Consider the following 19925-nt stretch of genomic DNA (forward strand, 5'->3'; position numbering starts at 1 on the left):
TATCTTAGTCTACAACATGTATGGTATCTTATCTACCTATACGCTGCTTCAGACTCAGATGGGTGATCGGACTATCATGTCATGTCATGTCATGGTGCTCTGCTGCATTCGATGTGCCCCTCTGCTAGACAACACTACCACTGTGGTCATGGTGTTCTGCTGCATTTGACGTGCCCCAGAAAAGTCATATATCCAACTATGGTAGTTGGGGTGTAACAGGCCTGAGGAGGCATCAATCATTCAGGTGGGAAGTGAGTATCTATCTGGTCTCCGGTAACAAAGAACCTGTCCCGTTACACGGGATCCCTCTACATACCCCTCCTGTCCAGGCTACAGTACCTTCCGTCCTGTGAGTTGACCCATATTTCCAATTTGGTAGCCTCCCACCCTCTCTGCCCCCCAAGACAAGACTACCATTTTGATCATGGTGCTCTGCTACATTCGATATCCCCCAGACAAGAGCCTAAGACTCCAACATGCTCGATAGCAATTCCTCTACAGAGGCACCAATACCCACCTCGGCCATGTGTGACAAGTAGCCGGAAAACCGGTCATTGGCCGAACACGACAGCACGGGAAACGTGGGTTGCGTGCATGTCAAACCCGACTCGGCCACCATAGTCAATGTCGCGTTACTGAGCATGTCAAATGCATCCCGGTATGGCGCCGCCGCAGCCCAGCGTTCGGCCATGATGGACAGAACCACCGCACAGGCCGTGCAGGTCGTGGTCACCTTGTCCAGCCGAAACTGGGCCCTCATGTCAGGACTGGACCACAGGCAATACAAGAACGTCACCCCTCCCAAGAACAAATTGTGCAGTCCCCCCCATGTGTCGTGGAGACGGTCGCTGACGTACAATTGCCGATACCCAGCGCAGAGGAGCGCCGACGACTGAGCACACTCCAGGTAGATCGCCGAGGGGACTTTGCGGTTGTTTCGTTGGTTCGTCAGGCGGTAGCGGTAGAGCAGGAGGATGGAGTGGTGATACATCATGTCAAACCATTCTCGCGATCCAAAACTGTTGTTCTGTGCGTGGCTGGACGAGAGTTGCGACGGTGAAGATTCAAGCCACTCTTCCAGCTCGCGCTTGAAGCCGGCCAGCAGGGAATCCGAATCCTGATCCGGTGTGGTAGTGGTAGTGGTACTGGTTGTGCTTGTCACGTCGGCTTCTGTGCCGACTTGGGCATGCACTGAACATTGGATCCGGGCCCAAATCTGTCGAAGGCGGATGGTATGGATCGCCGCTGACATGGTCGTGGGTGGATCACTGTTGGATATCCTTGGTTCGCATAGTAGGCCAGACACGGTGATGTTCTCGTCGTCAATGTCAAGGGGATACTATAGTTACAGTGGCCAGAGCGGTTAGAGTTGTCATCCGACCAGGTGGATGCTGAGTTGTGTCAACGCGTAACATACCTCGACGTCGATGTCGCTGTCCGTAATACTCTGTGGCCGCCCGAGAGTGATGGACATGGCCCGATCCAAGTTGTAGCAGCACCAAAACACACGCCTTCTGATCTGTGTCTTTAAGGGATTGGAATCCACTCGGTACCACGGGATCTTTCGATGGAGGCCCAACTCGGTACATTGTCGAAGAGCAAGTCCCGAGAGCAGCCTGTCGTACTCCAAGTTAGTCCTCCATACCAGGGCATATTCTGATAGCCTAGCTAAGGCTGAGAGTCCAAGATCGCACCATAATGATACCCCAACAGGGGATCGGATCGAATACATCGCACAACAAAGGATAGCCTGGATGGATTCTAGAGTATTGAGCTGCATGACATGCTCCATCAGGTTCTCCGCCGATGCGTACAGTCCCTGGGTCGCCACGTTAGTCCGACCTACCGTAGCTTTGAGACGAGAAACACTGCATGGATGCCAATAACATACCTCGGGGAGCGACCCGCCCGCCAGTGGCCCTGTCAGGACTCCGACTGCACACAACTGGTGAGGTCAGCAGATAAACAAACTGCGACCGGACTACAGCACAGCCTGAAAGGGGAACTGACCGCAAAGACAAAGAACGCTTTCGTCGGGTCGGGAGTATAACCGCTCTCACACGCTGTCATGACTTCTTCTTCCCACTGTAGGTAAGTCGGTCGGTGGAGGAATGGAAACTGTGGATGTACTTGTTCAAAGTAGGCCGATGTCAACATGCTCGTATACGCCCTACTCGGCAGCGGGGCTAGAGTCGCCCTTGCACGCGCTTGAACCGTATTATCTGCAATCCCAGACATGGTCATGCCGGGCCCTTTGGTGCGCACCGCCCGGAGGGAGGCAGAAAACATCTTGGTGAAAGAGTAGGCCGATGCAGCCCCAAAGTAATGAGGCTCCGCACCAGCCGAGCGCAGGCACAGCAATTCCAGATTGGAAATATCATGCCATTGGGGGCTGTCGTTGCTGGTGCTTTCTCCAAAGCCAAAGCCTGCATTGCCGCTGACAGGACTGACCGTGCTGCAGCTTGCGTCCCATCAGTCTCGTGAGTTTACAAGGAGAGTGTAGAGACCGCAGCTGACCTGTCGTGTACTGGAGGAGAACGAGAAGGAGAATGAGTGCGAATTTCGTCTCGAACCTCACTCCTTGTACCTTCGTCGGTGGCACAGTTGTCCAGTAGGTCTATGTCTGTGCCGGGTTGGAGTTGTCGGATCTTCCGTTCGAGGAAGGCCACATGGTTTTCCAGTAATGAGTTGTGCTTCTCCAGAGACTCCAGGTACCCTCGAGGGTGTCGCCGCTTGGTGGCTGGATCCTGACTGACACATGCTGCAGCCAGACCTTCAGTAAAGCTGCAGTACAGTACCACAAGCGCGTGGGAAAGTGCAGTACTGACTTCGGTTGGCTCTGAGACAATTGTTGCAGGAAGGTGTTTGGCCGTCACACTGGGCATGGACGTTGGTCAGCATAGCCATACACGTAGTCATACTGCAGCCATGGCTGGAGGACGTGGCACCTCACCTTCTGCTTCTTCTGCTGACATGCGACGCATGCCCGGGACACCCTGGTGCGCGGGACAGGGAAGCGTCGACCTGGTGATGGTGATGATGGCTGAGCAGCCTCAGACATGGCGATAAGCAGATTCGGGGCCAGCATCCGAAGTAGGGTGATCAAGGAAAGAAGGGCAGGTTAAAGTAAACGTTGACCGGGGGGTCGATGATTGAGTAGCAACGTTATGGCAGGAACATGATTGGCCAATGCACCCACAGCAGATAGCAGTCTGGATCCAGAGTTCGCCTCAGAGGACTGAGTAGATAACCGACCCTGGAAAACTCCGAAGTGGGTTCGATGGTGGTGGGCCGGAAGTATCCACAGCCTGACTCTTCAGCCTCCCCTCGACATCGAGATTGAGGCCATTCGGTCACTTGGCCTGGACATGACATGAACACCTCGTTTATCATCGGAACCTGGGTTTCGTTGACGCCCGTCTGCGATAGAGGGTAGAGGATATAGGCGGGTGGAGTGCATTGCATGTCAATACTAATATGCTGCTCTGCCCGAAGCCTAAGGCCCCTAGGCCTCATCTTTGTCTGTCGCATTCCTCTCCAGGGCCATTCATTCCCAGTCTGCAGCAGTCGACTTATTTGGCTAACATGGAGAGCTCCCTGGACGATGCCAAAGACTTCAGCAAGACCCAAGTCGACACCCTGGCTGTACCTGACATCCATATAGGCCAGGTGATAGTGCAGGATGCATCGCTTCATGGACAGTATGGCTTCCCTGGAGACGATGTCGAGTCGGCCCTGCGGCAGTACGCACCCAACACCGAACTGGAGAAGAAGACGCTGCGCAAGGTCGATTTGTCTCTGATCCCAATGCTCTGGCTGATGTGCGTGATGGCTTATGTGGATCGTAACAATATTGTCGGTTCTTCCTTCTTACATCCAACACAACTCATTGGCATCACTAACCTTGAACAGGGAAATGCGAATGCTGCTGGCATGAGTGAGGACATTGGACTTTCCGACAACCGTAAACTCGCCCAATTCCCTTGACAGTGCTCGATCCAACCGTTGCTGATGCCTATGCCTGCGCTAGAATATGCCCTACTGATCTCCATCTTCTTCATCGGATATCTCGTCTGGGAAGTGCCATCAAACATGATCCTAGCCCGCGTCCGCCCGTCGTGGTACATATCTGGACTGATGGCCGTGAGTCAACCATACCTAATCCCATCCTCAGCACCCGGTTGGATCACGTACTGATCTGATGGTATTGTGTCTTCTAGGCATGGGGCGCGGTATGTTGCGCAATGTCAAAAGTCAGGAACAGCCGCGACATCCTCGTGTGTCGTTTTTTCCTCGGCGTCATAGAGGCGGGCTTTTTCCCGGGCGTTCTTTATATCATGTCTTGCTGGTATAAGCGCAATGAGATTGGTAAGTCCAGTCCTCTGATCCATATCCCGGTCACGCATGTTCCATGGTACATTGCGTTTGCTCTGACTAACAATGGGACAGGAAAGCGATTCAGCTTGTTTTACACAGCCATCTGCTTTGCAGGTGCCGCGGCTGGTCTCATCGCAGGCGCCGTCATCTCGGGACTGGAGGGCACCCGAGGCATGGCTGGTTGGAGATGGCTGTTTCTCATCGAGGGCCTCGTCACCATCGGAGTAGCGATCGTGGCCAAATTCATCCTGATTGACTACCCCCATATTCCCACCAAGCGCCTGACGTCGCAAGAACGGGCCCTTTGCATCGCCCGCATCATGCACGACAAGCAGGAGTCGGAAGTCGGAAGAAAAAAACTGACCGTCTGGCAAAGCTTCAAGGCCGCGGTGGTGGATCTGCGCATGTATCTTTTCATCGCCGTCTACATTACGCAGAACAGCTCGACCAGCATCTCGTACTTTTTCCCCACCGTGTTGAAGAGCATGGGCTACACAGGCACTTCGGCACAGTGGATGACCGTGCCCATCTGGGCGGTGAGTGAAGTCTGTCCTTTCCCCCTTTCCGACAAAGCCTGACTCGTCGCAGACCGGCACGGCCGTCCTCATCGTCCTGCCTCTGACGTCTGACCGGTATGTGGAACGACGCTGGCACATTGTAGGCGGGCTCACTGTGGCCTGGATCAGTGCCGTGGTGGGTCTCACGTTGACCGGCCACGACAAAGTCCGCTACGCCTTTATGTGCTTGTATATCGGCGGCCTCTACCCCACGGCGCCCCTGATCCTGAGTTGGGCCTCAGAGACTCTCTCTCTGCCGGCCGAGAAGCGGGCGGTGGCCATTGCCATCACCAACAGTGTTGGAGCCAGCTCAGCAATCTACGCCAGTTACTTCTGGCCCAAGTCCGACGCGCCGCGGTACACCACGGGCTTTGCTTGTGTGACGGCCTTCATTGGAACCTCGTTGATCTTGACAGCATTGTTTCCCGTCATAGCTCGCATCCTCCCCAAGTATACCACCAAGGCCGAGCGCGAGTTGGAGATCGAACATGACCGCTGAGCTGGTGCCCAGTCACTTGGAGCTTTTGCTGCGCGGCAGAGTGCACGGCGTCGAGGCCCTCAAGGAAGACTTTCTGAGGTTCGTAGGGTCGGTCGTAGGCTTCCATCGTGTTCAGGTAGAGATTGTCGCCGCCAGTCTCGGACACTGAGAGACTCGCTGCTAGGAACGTGGTGCCGGGGGTTCCTGGTGAGAAAAACAGGACAAATCAAATCAGCTTCATTTCATTGCCATTTCGCTCAACCTTTACTTGTCATGACTTTTCTTCCCATATACTAGAACCCTTGTTGTAACGTATTGGAGGCATGAAATCTCTCTTCTCCGTGATTGCTGCTAACAATGACTTATTCGATGAATCCGCGCGATTGGCACAGTCGATGCGGTGGTATTCGTCCAATGGCGGTTCTTGCGTGATCGTGATGTAGGGAAGGTAACTGGTGAGCGGGTACTACACTATTTAGATTTAGATTTCAGGTTCTGTTCTTTGGATATGGAAAAAGGGCCCAGCAACGGGTCGAGAGAGAAAGACAAAACTTACGATAGTATAGTCTGCCTTCAACTGTTGAGGAATCTCCGTCGAACCGACCGGGTTCGTGGGGACGGGAGAAGTGTTTTTGGGAAATATAAAGTCCTTGGGCGGAATATAGCTCGTGTTGGTCTCGGTGATGCTGGTTGACGATATGTTGAGGCTGGTGTCGATGTCTCTCGTGGTTGCCGTCCGATTTAGAATCTCTATTTCTAATTATCTCTATACTGCTCGAGAAAAGTCGTGGGGTCCTTGTTTTCAGAGGGTATTCTCTGTCTCTCTCTCTCTACATATATCTACACAAGTACACATATTAGTCAGAGTCCTTCTCAAACAAGTATTAAGTCAATTCCAACGTCGTAAACCCACGGCCTCGTATCCCCACAGTTGATAAGGGGACCTAAGCCAACCTGTGGCGCGAGATCGTCCTTGACATGTTGGCTATAGGTAGTGTTTTCCCACGGAATACACAAATGCCATGTATGCAGTGTCTGAGATAGGCGAATTTGAGGCCACTGGTCCCACAGGGCTCACGAAGAGCCGTTCACACTGTGCGCGCACTATTCTTAGGTGAATACCGGGCCTACATAAGTCTTGTTTGAGTGAAAATACTGAAAGAGACGATTGCGAACGTGGGATAAAGTATATGTCAAGGGTGAGGATGAATAACATGGCTAAGGAGATCAACGAGGAAAATCGACGAATAATGAGCAGTCTTCTCAGTCCGAGTGCTCAAGGTTCGTAGGTACACCTAGTGAGCCCATTTGGATGATGGGTCCTCGAGACCAGACCAATCTTGGGCTTTGATCCACTCTTCCACTGTGCCGAGCTGCAGGTTGGGATCGAGCTGCAAAGGATGAGAGTCAGCAAGGTCACGAACATGTTTCGTGGCACGGCAAAAAGAAGTGATTTATATATACCTGGTGCGGGTCAATCAATGACTTGTCCACGCTGTGTCCAAAGTAGCCGTATTCAAGGCCGAAGTCGAATATGTGGTCGAGTTCCTCCCGAAAGTCCGGAAGTGCAGCATCAACGGAGCCGAACTTCAAGGTGGCCTTGACCCCCAGTGTCTTTGCCCAAAGGTCAACGAAATCCTCTCCCGAAATCCACTGGCGGTATGCAGCCAGATTTTTCCCAGCAGGTGCAGCCAGCAGAGCCTGGACAAACAGTCCTGTGTCTGTCTCTGCCGCCACCATGGGGTACACATAGTGCTTGGCAGGGAGGCGGAACTCGTAGGCCCCAGTGACTTCGTTCTGTAGGGTTGATGATGTTAGCGAGACTCAAGCCCACAAGCCCAAACCCTCAAGAGCGAGGTCGAACCAAGTCCCGAGATCGTACCTTCTTAGGGGTCATCCACGGATGTCCGATGAAATTCGACAGATAGAACCCCAATTGAACCAAGCTCGTCTTCCCCCACAACTCGGGATACTTCTCCTTTGCATACTCAACTGCGAACCCCTTTGCGTCAAAATGGTAGCCCTTGTCATACTTGCCGCCCGACAATCTCTTCAGATGGGGCAAAGTCGAATACACCAGCCGTTCCAACGTCGGGACCTGAGCAGCAGCATCGAATATGTTCTTGCCATATTGCAACTCTTCTTCAAAGGCCCATTCGATGAGCCTTTGGCCGGGCTTTAACTTGCTCTCGTTCTTCGGATTCAACAGTGACCATGAGTCTGTCAAGCCGAAGATAGCATGGGCACCATCGAAGGCTTGGGTCAGAGTAGACGGGTCGTTGATGTCGGCTTGGGCTAGCTCCACGCCTTTTGCCGCCAGGGTCTGGGCTCTCGAGCTGGACGGGTTGCGAGTTACACCGCGAATGCGCCAGGCTGGATCGGACAATATCGTCTCGATGACGGATCCCCCCTGGGTGCCCGTGGCGCCAATGACAACCAGGAGCTTTTTGGAAGACATCTTCGTGTCTGCCATACGATATGTTGTGTGGGTGGTGAGATATAGTCGAGTCTTCACTCTCTCTGGGCTAAAATGAAATTCTCGGGGCAATCCATGGTCCAACAGGGTCCTGTCTGATCCATACTCGGTAGTTATACTGACCTCTTCACCGTTGTTTTCCCCTGTCGTGGTTGTGGAGGATCGGACGAATAGTCCGTTTCGTCCGTTTCGTCCGTTCAGTAAGATACCGTCCGCTCGTGATCGTTTGTATTGGGTCGATCATCAAAGATGGCTTGAGAATGTCGGTTCTAATATGACTACTAGCCGTTTTTACAGAGTACTGCATGATTAAAGACCTACTGTAGAGTCGATATCAGGACAAGATCACCTGAGCATCACATGTGTCCGCCGGGCCGGATTAACATTATTGCGGGCTCCGGCTGCAGCTAAGCCTCTTAATCCTAAGCTCTAAAGCGGCGCATGTCTCTTGTTCCCGTAGCCAGCCTGCGCCCAGCCTGCGTTCCATGTGCCCGAGGCTGCCTTCAAGTTTTGGTCGCTGATGAGGCTTTTGCGGGGAACAGTAGGTTTGATGATCGTTTATTGTTGTGTATGGTGTATGATGCTGAAATTGACCGAAAGACCTGACCGGTGACGGTGTTGCTTCAAGATGTGAATCATTCCTAAGAGGTGATCATTCGTCGTGGCCAAAGTGTGAGAAAGTGTCGTCTGCTGTCCCAAGGTCATAATTTGTGCCTCGGTTCCCCGGTTCACGACACCGACACATCCCCACCGGCAACCTCGTGCGCAGTCGCTTTGCCGATGGATGGACTCGACCGTGTTGACCATATATTCTGACTTACTCTGTGCTGAGGTCTCTTCTTTCCCTTCCCTTGCATCATCTATTACCCCTTGGCCGGCCTATTCTTGCCATCGCCATCGCTCTCGCCGCGACTTCATTCCAAAAGAGATGGGTTTCAACACCGAGCTCACGCGCCGTCTGGGCATCAAAGGTATGACCTGATCATATTGTCACCAGTGCCGTTCTATTCTAACCATGAATAAATAGTCCCTGTAATCCAAGGTGGAATGCAATGGGTCGGGTACGCCGAACTTGCCTCTGCGGTGTCAAATGCTGGCGGATTAGGCATTGTAAGTGTGCCTGCAACGGACTCTCCAGTCAAGGATGCTGACTTTGTGCTGCAGCTTACTGCCCTTACTCAACCCACTCCCGAAGACCTGCGCAAGGAGATCCGAAAGTGCAAAACCCTGACCAAGAACCCCTTTGGTGTCAATATCACCCTGCTACCGACCCTCAACCCTCCTCCGTATCTCGAATATACTCAGGTTATCATCGATGAGGGTATAAAGATAGTAGAGACCGCAGGCAACTCCCCCGGCCCGGTTATCAAGAAGCTGAAAGAAGCCGGCATTACTGTCCTCCACAAATGCACCACAATCCGACACGCTCAGTCAGCCATCAAGTTGGGAGTGGACTTTCTTTCCATCGATGGGTTCGAGTGCGCCGGTCACGTGGGAGAGTCGGACATTACCAACTTCATCCTGCTGTCCCGAGCGAGGCAATCACTCAAGGTCCCGTTTATTGCCTCGGGCGGCTTTGCTGATGGCCAGGGGTTGGCGGCTGCTCTGGCTCTGGGGGCAGAAGGCATCAATATGGGAACCCGGTTTATGTGTACGGTAGAGGCGCCGATCCATGACAAGATCAAACAGACAATCGTGGAAGCTTCAGAACATGATACCCAGCTGGTCATGAGAAGATGGACCAACACTTCCAGGCTATACAAGAACAAGGCTGCGGTGGATGCCTACAATATCGAGAAGACCAGTCCCACGGGCAAGTTCGAAGAAATAGCACCATATGTGTCCGGCCAGCGAGGGCGACAGGTCTTCATCAACGGCGACAAGGACTTTGGAGTGTGGACGGCGGGGCAAGTGATTGGTCTGATTCACGATGTTCCCACCTGCGCTGAGCTCCTCTCGAGGCTGGAGAAGGAGGCGGTGGAAGCAATCGAGAGATCTCAGAAGCTCTATCAGCCTCAGAGCAAGCTGTGAGCTGTGATACACTAGAGAGGGGGAGTACGAGATGTCCGTGTTTGGCGCAACGGGGGTCCAATTTAGAGACGAGCTCAAGCTAGAGCAAGGGTCTATGTCGAGACCATCTATATACAGCATACTACAGGTAGACCAGGCAATGCTAGTATACTGTATGACCACGACTCGACCCATCTTACAGAGGAGAGTTTAGAGCCCGCCCTCTGTAGCACCCCAGACGGCCAGCGCTCCCCAACTCCCCCGCGATGTTCCGGCTCCGGGCCAAGAAATTCGACGGGATTCGGGAGACGGCGTCGAACTAGCCGTACAGAGTAAAATGTGGTGTCGATGAGACAAAGCAGCCCACGTCTTCTTATGTCTCACTAATTAGCTTTGATCATTGCTGTTGTCTAAGATTCTACTCAGTAGTAACTGGTACAGACCCTTCGCCATTCATTCTTCCGCCATCCACCAGGACAAGCGAGTACAGAGTACCTGAGCTGATTCAGATTCCCCTTACCGCGTGTCATCATGTCCACAGCCAACACGGCGGAAAGGCTCGACGCCGCAATCGCGGAATTCTTCTCGTCCTGGGACATGTTCACCACCGTGCTGGCCATTATCCTAGGCGTAGTGCTGATCTACCCTCTGCTGACCAGGCGAGAGTCGGACACGCACCCGTTCCTGCTGGCCAGACAAGCACAAGTGGCACCGGTGCGGCAGCCCGGGCACTCGGCCGTCTACCGAGCCATCGACCTCCCTCACGGCTATCCTCTCCGTTCCGGCCTGGGCGTCAAGGACCCCGGAGCGCCTAGGTGGACGGCTGGCCGGGCAGGCGATCTGCGCGATGTCTGGCGATCGGCGGCCCGCGGCGCGGTCAAGGACGACGGCACGCTGACGGGAGAGAAGGGCAAGATACTGACGGTGCTCGGCCGGGACAAAGTCACCGAGCACGAGCTGGACGACCTGACGCTGGGCATCAATGTGGTCGGCCAGTACGTCAAGCGAAACAATGGCCAGTCGGTGGCTGTGTGCTTGTCAAACTCGGTGGAATTGCTGTCCGCCATCTTTGGTGCGTTCTGATTTTGAGAAACCACTTGCCCCGTGGGCTGGCCAGTACAGCCCAAATGGCTCTTCTCATTCTCTTCCCCTTCGAAGCCCGTCTATTCTCTCAGTCATAGCTCGCTGACCGCTTCTAACCTAGCCGGCTCCTTCTACGGCTTCTCCACGACTTTGATTCCGTACGGCCTGCCCCAGGACAAGCTGAACTCGCTGCTGTCCAAAACATCCGCGGATCATGTCATCGCCGAGGCTGGCACGTTGGATCTGGACGCCATGCAAGCAACCAGCCAATCCATCAAGAACGTCATCTGGGTGGCCAATTCGTCGAGCCAGCATATGGAATGGTCGGCCAACGCCCCCAGCGGGCTCAGCGTGGCTTCCTGGCATGAGCTGGTGCAAAAGAACCACCGCAGTACGAATTCCGAGGTGCTGCCTCTGGATCTGGACTCGCAGGTGCCGCCGGTGTCGATTTTCTACCCGGCTGCCAACGGAGGCTATGACTTGGTCAAGTATACGTCTGGGGTATGTTTTTCACTGTCTTTGCCTTTGTTTTTCCATCTATCCCTACCATGCTGTCGTCTCTGTCGCAGAGGGAAATGCTGACTGACTTTTCTATCTCAATAGAACCTGATCTCCGGCACAGCCGGCCTACAAGCCACGCTATTGCGGGCGTACAAGCTCTCGCCCAGCGATACCGTACACGCCACGACCAGCCTGACGGACAGCTACACGCTCTGCTGGATCCTGGCGGCGCTGTACTCGAACGCCAGCGTGTCGCTGAACTCGGTGGCGGGCGACAACGTCGACCTCATCCAGGCCACGGCGCTGAGCAGGCCGACCGTGGTCATCGCCTCGCCGTCCACGGTGCAAGCATATCTCGAGCACCCAACCACCAAACTGCCGTCAGGTCTGTCCAAGTACGTGTCCAAGCGAACCCTGCAGGCCGGAAACCTGCCGGCCAAGAGCGCAGGCACTCTGGCTTCGTCTCTGGCCAGCCTTCGTGTCTTGCTGATCCCACAATCGACCAATTTGCCCGCCAAGACCCGTCTGTCTTCGTCGACCCTGCACACCCTGCGCTCCCATTTGCAAAGCCGCATTGGCTATGCACTGACCACGCCTCTCGTGGCCGGCGCCATCACCCAAACCAATATCCTCGACTACCGCGACAAGGGGGCGCGAGTGTGTCTAGGCGCTCCGCTAAGTTCGGTCGAGGTGCACGTTTCGGGTGACGAGGAGATCATGGACACCCACACCCCTCAGGGAAAGGTATGTTTGAGCGAAGCGAAACAAACGAACCCCAGACATGTTCGGTTTTATGTTGATGCTAAGACATGTTCGGTTTTATGTCGATGCTAATTTGGCCCTCTTTTCTTAGATCACCGTCAGAGGTCCTGCCGTGGTTGGCGGAAAGATTACGCTCGACGTCGAAGGGCAGGTGGACGAGGATCACACTCTGCTCTTGCCTTAGGTGACGGCGACATACCGTTCATCTGCTAGTGTTCATATCGAAGAAGTCATATGCTTTCGAATATCGAGGCATTGGGTCTCTGCTCTTGCCTTGAGGTGACGGCGACACACTGTTCATTCTACTAGTGTTCATATTGAAGAAAGTCATGTGCTATCGAGGCCTTGGTTTTCTTGGGCGAACATCAACTCGAATGATCTTCTCGGTGCTGAGATAGCAATTAGATGAAAACTACTGGAATATATCAATTAGATGAAAGCTACTGGACTATAGCAATCAGATGAAAACTACTAGAATATAGCAATTAGATGAAAGCTAGATGGAATGGAATGGAAAGGAAGGAGGGAAGGCAACCAAATGAGGCTCATCCAACCCAAAACAAATAAAATTAAATGGAATCCACATCAACTGAAAGGCACTTTGAATCAGTATCCGTCCACGGGGTATGAAAGAGCTGTGAGCCAGCCTTGCAGGGTAGGCATATAGATCAAGTAAGAGCAGAGCAGAGCAGGGCACGAACAAACGCGAGCACAAACACAGATGTAGGTACAGACACAACACAGGCAAGGCACAGGCATAGGTACAAACACAAACACAAACACAAGCACAGTCGTAGGTACAGTCGTAGGTACAGACGTAGACACAGACGTAAGTACAGCACAGGCACAGGCACAAATGCGAGCGTAGGTCCAACCACCAACACCAACACAGGCACAAGCACAAGCACACACACAGGCACATACACGAGCACAAGCACAGGCACAGTCGTAGATAGGTGCAGGCGAAGGCATAGGCACAAACACAACATAGGTACAGACGTAGGCACAGCACAAACACAAGCACAGGTGTAGATGGGCACAGGCGTAGGCACGAACACAAGCACACACACAAAAAAGACCACAAACAAGAGCACGGCACAGGCACGAATTTTTGAGACAACAAGTCTTGTTTTCTAAAAACTAACCTAACCCCCCTGCCATCTCAGAAGACGAAGTCCGATCACTTCGTGCTTTGAGATTAGTGAGTGCAAGAGGGCAGGGTAAAGCATTTTCTGTCAACTGAAACAGAACTGGGATTGATTCGGTGATGGTGATGCAAGCATGCGAATTTGCATGCAACCATGAATCAATCAATAACAAAGCAAAGCAAGCAAGTGTTACTGTAGTCCATCAAGGTCTGACATCTGTCATGGTGAGGCACCGGTGTTGTTGAAAGGTTGCCATTTTGAGAGTGTGTCGATGGTGAATGCTGTTGTTTTTGTCTTGACTTGTGCTGTGGTTTGAGATAGAGGCAGTGGTAGTGTAGTGTTGTGTTGTGTTTGTTGTTTGTTGTCATGTGTGCTCTCTTCCTGAACTCAACCCCCGCCAAACCAAAGAGTCCATCCTGCCCATGAGAAGACAAGGACAAAACTTCCAGTTCAGGAACAGGAATATCAAAAGGAAAAGGGAGAGTGCTCATGTCAATGAACTGTCCCAACTCAACTCAACTCCACCCAACCCCCAACCAGACCCCAACATCCAACACCAACGGTCACTGCATGGACCAACCCATCCAACTCGGACCAGATCAAGAGGCTGCCCAAGCATTGAGACCCATGGCAGTAGTCCACAGAAAGTGCAAGGACTCGGTGATGTCATCGAAAGCGCAGCCAGCTTCATTGAGGTAAGTCTGGAGACGAAGCATGATGGCCGGCTCGGTGTTGTCAGAGTTGTGGCCATGCTCGAATTCATCGTTCAAAGCATCGACGAGCTGGTCTTTGAAGTGTTGACGAAAGCGAGCGTCGGGAACACCAGCCTTGTAGATGTAAGCGACGTATTGAAGGTGCTGCGACGCCAACAAGTCCAACTCGCGAGTCTGGAGCAAGCCAGCCAGAAGAACAGTGTTGGCATGTTCCTTTGCAAACTGGAAGAGATTTGCAGCCAGGTCCTCATCGTCGATAGTGTCAAGCTCCAACTCTTGCAAATTGCCGCGATACATGAAGTTTAGTGCGGTCTGGAAAACATTGGCACTGCATCGGGCAATGGAGTAGGAGCCACCGGGGGCGAAGAGGACCTTGGAAAACATGCGGCCCAGGACGTCGGTGTGGACATAGAAGTGAGCGTTGTCGACCACGACCAAGACTGGCAAGCTGGCCCAGCTACTAGAAGGGTGAAATGGTCAGTCAGCCATCCAATCTGTTGATATGATATTTGCCATAAAGACAATTCAGATGAAGCAAAAGAAGAGCCAGGTTGGAAGTGAGGTGAGGTGAGAAGTGAGGTTGGAAGTGAGAGAAAACTTACCTGAGAGGGATAGCGACCTTGTGGTCCATGGATGGTGCACTCTGCTTGGCAGTGCTCACTCTGGTGGACGTGGCGCCTGCTTTGTCTCCAGCAGTCTTGGTGTTGTTGGTCTTTTCACCAGCACCACGGACAATGTTGTCATTCTCAGGCTTGGATGCGTGAGAGGCGCCAGCATCAAGTTTGCCAGAAGGCTCGGCGTCGATGAGAGTCACATGCTTGAACGCCGACTTCACCTCGTCGATCTCTTCTTTGGTGAGGCGAGTCTTGCCTGCAGCGATGTTTGCACCTTTCATGGTAGCATCTATCTTGTTGAGGTGCTCAGTCAAAACTGCATACAGTTTCTCTTGAGACAACGCCGAGGGGTTGGGACTGCCGACAGGAGTCGGGGCACCAGAGAAGTCGGTGACAGTGGCTTGGAGACCAGTCATTGTGATGAAGGGTATGAAGGGTAAAAGAGTTTGAAGGTCTTTGAATGAGGCTTGATGAAGGTTTATGATGAGAGGGGTGGATTTGGAGAGGTGTAGGAATGAAAGATAGAGAAAGTGCGCGAGGAATGTGCGCGAGATATTTATAACGCGAAGTCCAACAGGTACCGGCAGTATTACTCGCCAAGTCGAAACAATCGCCGAATGGGGTAGGGTCCGGCAGTATCGAAAGTTAACGTGACCAGGGCGGTATCATTCACAGACAGAGAGAGGTGGTCCAGTGTTAGCAGTCGGCAGAAAGGGGGGAGAGAGAAAGAAGTCGAATTTCCAGACGGCCCATGAACCAAGAGGCCTTTCTCGCATGGTATGTTCCCGGATATTTGTATATTGAAGCAGGCCCTTGATGTCAGTCAGGGGAGAAGTCGTCCTCGTACTCTTACACTCCGATCCTAAGCAGATCTGGTTGTTGTGTGTCCATGCACCATCGCCATCGCCATCGTTCAAACACCGATGTTTGTCGCGATAGCCAGTCCGATGTGCCAACATACTCACAAACATCATCTTCATTTCTTTCCCTTCCTCGACCTGAAGCTGCCAGCTTGTTTAGAAGGCTTCCCACCCGTCAACATGGCCCGTTGCCTCAAGTATTGATCCACCACCTTCTGTACGCTTCCCATATCATGTTCTGGTTTTCTCAGGTAATACAACCTGGCACGTCTCTTCCTCTTGGGTGACCTCTGAGCGATTTCCATACTTTGAACGAGCGGGCTGTGCACCTTGATGCTCATCTCCATTCCTATCGTGGTCAACTGATTCCGCAGCAGTACCGACGTGTGTGGACCGGTGCCTTTGATGGACATGATGACCCCCGACACAGGTTCTCCGGTTTTGAAGGTCGTAAGCAAAACGTCCCCGACCTTTGCGCGATCCGGGTTCGCCTTGTCGAAAAGTCTCGCTCGTGCGCCCGTGGGATCTAAGATGGATAGCTGCTGCTTGTCCACATGGGCCACAGGATCTTTGCATGTCTCGGCCTCGGATATGGGGGATGGGTGGATCACGATATCTCGTCGGTCTGCGCGGGAAGTTAAAACTGCGCTGGCGGTAGGAGCATCACGACTCACTTCGTCCCGGTCTATATCTTTCTGGGAGTTGAGGGAGCAATTGCGGTGGGAGATCGGAGGGGACCTCCAACTTCTGCACAGGTCCCCGTTGTATGGTGACCATTGACCGACGGAATTGCCTCTGCGGCCGGGCCTCTGCGAAGAAGGACCTCCAACAGCAGGTTGAGAAACGAGATGCTACTGGTTGAGACATGTTGAATACCGAGAGCTGCAGAGGCCGTGTTCGTCTGCAGGAACCGGCTGTAGTTGTGAAGCCAGAGCTGCGCACTCGCTGTGCTGGAGAAATCGAAGTTCGCGTGTAGTCGGAACTAAATTTGAGCGATTATGTAAGCCGGTTGGCGTAGCGCCGCAGCACCGCAGCCGCCAATATGTCGACTCGCCAATTCTCTACTGTCTACCTAGTACTGTCGATTGTCGACTGTCTAGGTTCTATGCGTCACTGTCAACTGTCTAGGCTCTATGCATCACCGCCCCTGAATGACTACAGAGACCACTCTGCCCGTCCGCATCCACCACCAAGACAAGACTCGCTCATTTGGGCCTAACCAAGACTCGCTCATTTCGGCCTGACTAAGACCTTGAACTCTTCCTTCAGCTCGGCCAGTGGCTTCTGGTATGCAGATCCAGGCTCGATCAAGCGCTCAAAGTCGGCATTGTATCTGTTGTTCTCCTCGAAGATGCCATAAGTTCCGAGCATGTTGTAGGCCGGCGTGAGCAATCGGACCTTGACTCCCTTCTCCGTATCCTCGTCCCACAGCCTCTTAGCCTCGGCGAAGAAGGCATCGAGATCGACCTTGACGATATTCCAGCCCGGCCGTACATCTTCGAGGATGGGAATCAGTTCGTTCAAACTGACGGTGTGGTCGGCGACGTAGACGGGCCGGTTTTTAAACTTGGCTGGGTCTGCGAGAACATCGCAGACAGCTTTGGCAGCGGTGCTGACGCGGCACATGCTGTTACGCTGGTTTCCGCTGCCGTATACGGTGATGGTGTTTGTCTGCGGGTTGATCCAGTAGTACCCAAGTGGGATTGCTGCCATCATTGACGTTGTTAGTGCTTAGTATGGAAGATGAACGCCATCTGCAGAACGTGACAGTAGGTATCGTAGGGCGGTACAGTATTACTGACAAGAGGAGTAGGGACGGTACAGTATTACTGACGGGAGGAGTAGGGACGTATTCAGCATGAGACATGAGGCCCACACAACACGCAGCAAGACAGGCTAGAAAGGCTACGCAACATAGCCAGGACCGAGGACCCAGGACAAGAGCTCAAGATCAGGACAAGAACTCAGGACCAGGACAAGAACTCAGGACCAGGACAACAACTCAAGACCAGACAAGAACTCAAGACCAGGACAAGAATCAAGACCAGACTCACCCCAATCATACCACCCGCCAGTGATGATGGCGGTCCAGGAAAGCTCGGTGCCGCGGACCTTGTCCTCCAGCTGCTTCTGCGCCTCGACTTTGGGCACATACAGCGGCAACTCTCTAATATGCGGGCTGAAGGTGTCGCCTGCGAAATCCGGCGTGATGATATGCTTGACCGTGCCGGCCTTGAGACAAGCGTCGACGATGGTGGGTTGCATGTGTGCCGCGTTCGGGGGGAAGGCTTCGACCACGGCGTCCTGGCCTCTGAACAGGTCGACGAGCGCCTCGACCGAGCTGTAGTCGACCACGGCCGGGATGATGGGATGCGGGAACTTCTTGCCCTCGGTTCGTGAGGCTGCCGTCACCGTGTATCCCGCTTTGGCCAGGGCTGTGACAACAGGCTTGCCGACGTTGCCGGTGGCCTGTGGGTGTCAAGTCAATACCAGGTAGTTTTGACAAGGGAGCCTTTTTGGTCTGTCTTTCGTATACCTACCCCAAGCACGACCACTTTCTGGATTGGTCCGGACATGATCTGTACGCTGGATGGGATGGGATGGGATGGTGGACAGGATGCTGGATAGGATGCTGGATAGGATGCTGGATAGGATGCTGGATAGGATGCTGGATAGGATGCTGGATAGGATGTTGGATGGTGGACGGTGGATGGGATGTTGGATGGGGGACGTTGGATGCTGCTAGATAGGATGCTGGATAGGATGCTGGATTGGATGCTGGATTGGATGCTGGACGCTGGATGAGATGCTGGATGCTGGATGCTGCAACGACTGGGATACTGTATAGACAGGAATTCGAATTCTGAATATGCCGTTCAAGTACACAATATGCACTGAATACAGGACCAGAAACCCCGTCAAGACTGAGCCCCGGAAAGCTGAGTGAAGATTGAAAAAGCCAACAAGAAACAAAGATCCCCTCGTCCCTGATTCCCCCGTGGTCTAATTATGTGTACGTATGGAGTATGTAGTGACATGTCGCTGATGGGGCCTCCTGCTTGCCAGCGTGTCACTCCCGACTTGATTGGTGGCGATTGTGCTGGTGTCTGCGAGCGATGGAGATAGACCCACGCTTTCGGATTCAGATCCATGTGCATACAGTACAATGTACAGCACACGTCTTTGGGTTGAGAGCAGTACCAGCAAGTGAATCAATGTAGATGTAAATGTGTCTCTCTACCTACCTACCTTATTACATTAGTACTGCAATGCACTACCCATACCAATACAGCACCACTGCGTCTCCAGTTCCATCTCCATTCCTAGGTATTTGCCTTTCACGTTTCCCATACCTATGTATATGTGGCAGCCCTCAATACACTTCTCTCCTCTCCACCATACAATTCGATTCGTCGCCCGACCATAAAGGAAGAATATTCGACTTCTCTCCATTATACTCCGCCCGACCATGAAGAAAGAATCGGCGTGTGTAAGGATATAGTAAGTAATGAATACGGCAAGAGTACAGATACAGATACAGATACAGATACAGATACAGATACAGATACAGATACAGATACAGATACAGATACAGATACAGATACAGATAGATGGTAGATGGGAGATAATATATGCAATTCGTTCCGTTTCGTTTCGTTAGGGTTAGGGTTAGGGTTAGGTCCTATTCGATTTCTTGCAATCTATCACCATCACCAATTCTGTTCACCAAGCCCACCTCATAAATATGAATTATGTGTATGTGTACTCCTACTCGTAGCCTAGTCGGACCGCACCACGGTGCAAATCAGCCGTCCTCCGTCGAATGTCTAGTCTCAGAAACCCCAATGTGTCCCATTGCATGTCTATTGAAAAAAGAAACAGGGCAGAAAACGATCCGCAACGAACCGATATCCGCGTGAAGCTATCATCAACTTCCTAAAAGGTAGTATTGTTTCCACCATCAATTTCCAAGATTTTCGCTATTGTCGCTATTGTGATTGTCGTCATCGTCACCGTCGTCAACGTCGTCACCGTCACCGTCGTTGTCAGTAAAACCCATTCTCCCTTCGTCTTTTCATTCCTTTCTCAAGGAGGTGCCATGCTGTCCTGTGATATGAAATGAGGTGAAATGAGGTGAACCAAGGTGTATGCCACACTACCACGCCCGCTCTTCTTGCATCCTCGCCCGTTCGCCCATCATGACTGTCTGCATCAAGCCCTCCGCGGCCAAATGCACCTGACGGCGTGAGATGCCCACCTTGGACGGGATCCAGGGAAGATAATCATCATCGAGTTGAGGTTCATCATCGAGTTGAGGTTCATCATCGAGTTGAGGTTCATCATCG

At 52.7% G+C, this 19925-nt stretch overlaps 8 protein-coding genes across 8 annotated transcripts; 3 read left to right on the forward strand and 5 right to left on the reverse strand.

The window, feature by feature from the left end:
* Positions 1-463: 463 nt before the first annotated feature.
* On the reverse strand, positions 464-2885 carry A1O3_00334 (uncharacterized protein; the record flags this gene model as incomplete). Its single annotated transcript, XM_007730484.1, has 6 exons — positions 464-1339; positions 1418-1616; positions 1695-1819; positions 1892-1945; positions 2011-2455; positions 2518-2885. 6 exons carry the CDS (start codon positions 2883-2885, stop codon positions 464-466), a joined length of 2067 nt encoding a protein of 688 aa, XP_007728674.1.
* Positions 2886-3585: 700 nt separating this feature from the next.
* Positions 3586-5433, forward strand: A1O3_00335 (uncharacterized protein; the record flags this gene model as incomplete). Its single annotated transcript, XM_007730485.1, has 6 exons — positions 3586-3855; positions 3913-3964; positions 4031-4143; positions 4221-4368; positions 4450-4913; positions 4966-5433. The coding sequence occupies 6 exons, from the start codon at positions 3586-3588 to the stop codon at positions 5431-5433; spliced, it is 1515 nt and encodes a 504-aa protein (XP_007728675.1).
* Positions 5434-6707: 1274 nt separating this feature from the next.
* A1O3_00336 (uncharacterized protein) lies at positions 6708-7870 on the reverse strand (the record flags this gene model as incomplete). The annotated part of the gene is made up of 3 exons (XM_007730486.1): positions 6708-6803; positions 6877-7209; positions 7295-7870. The coding sequence occupies 3 exons, from the start codon at positions 7868-7870 to the stop codon at positions 6708-6710; spliced, it is 1005 nt and encodes a 334-aa protein (XP_007728676.1).
* A 946-nt stretch (positions 7871-8816) lies between these two features.
* Positions 8817-9919, forward strand: A1O3_00337 (enoyl-[acyl-carrier protein] reductase I; the record flags this gene model as incomplete). The annotated part of the gene is made up of 3 exons (XM_007730487.1): positions 8817-8859; positions 8916-8998; positions 9053-9919. The coding sequence occupies 3 exons, from the start codon at positions 8817-8819 to the stop codon at positions 9917-9919; spliced, it is 993 nt and encodes a 330-aa protein (XP_007728677.1).
* Positions 9920-10429: 510 nt separating this feature from the next.
* A1O3_00338 (uncharacterized protein) lies at positions 10430-12428 on the forward strand (the record flags this gene model as incomplete). The annotated part of the gene is made up of 4 exons (XM_007730488.1): positions 10430-10970; positions 11103-11482; positions 11585-12226; positions 12336-12428. 4 exons carry the CDS (start codon positions 10430-10432, stop codon positions 12426-12428), a joined length of 1656 nt encoding a protein of 551 aa, XP_007728678.1.
* Positions 12429-13991: 1563 nt separating this feature from the next.
* On the reverse strand, positions 13992-15135 carry A1O3_00339 (uncharacterized protein; the record flags this gene model as incomplete). The annotated part of the gene is made up of 2 exons (XM_007730489.1): positions 13992-14565; positions 14708-15135. The coding sequence occupies 2 exons, from the start codon at positions 15133-15135 to the stop codon at positions 13992-13994; spliced, it is 1002 nt and encodes a 333-aa protein (XP_007728679.1).
* Positions 15136-15695: 560 nt separating this feature from the next.
* On the reverse strand, positions 15696-16446 carry A1O3_00340 (uncharacterized protein; the record flags this gene model as incomplete). The annotated part of the gene is made up of 2 exons (XM_007730490.1): positions 15696-16204; positions 16254-16446. The coding sequence occupies 2 exons, from the start codon at positions 16444-16446 to the stop codon at positions 15696-15698; spliced, it is 702 nt and encodes a 233-aa protein (XP_007728680.1).
* Positions 16447-16809: 363 nt separating this feature from the next.
* Positions 16810-18155, reverse strand: A1O3_00341 (uncharacterized protein; the record flags this gene model as incomplete). Its single annotated transcript, XM_007730491.1, has 3 exons — positions 16810-17285; positions 17634-18048; positions 18120-18155. The coding sequence occupies 3 exons, from the start codon at positions 18153-18155 to the stop codon at positions 16810-16812; spliced, it is 927 nt and encodes a 308-aa protein (XP_007728681.1).
* Between the last annotated feature and the right edge of the window lie 1770 nt (positions 18156-19925).

The sequence above is a fragment of the Capronia epimyces genome (genome assembly GCF_000585565.1).
Source record: "Capronia epimyces CBS 606.96 chromosome Unknown aczIQ-supercont1.1, whole genome shotgun sequence".
NCBI lineage: Eukaryota > Fungi > Ascomycota > Eurotiomycetes > Chaetothyriales > Herpotrichiellaceae > Capronia > Capronia epimyces.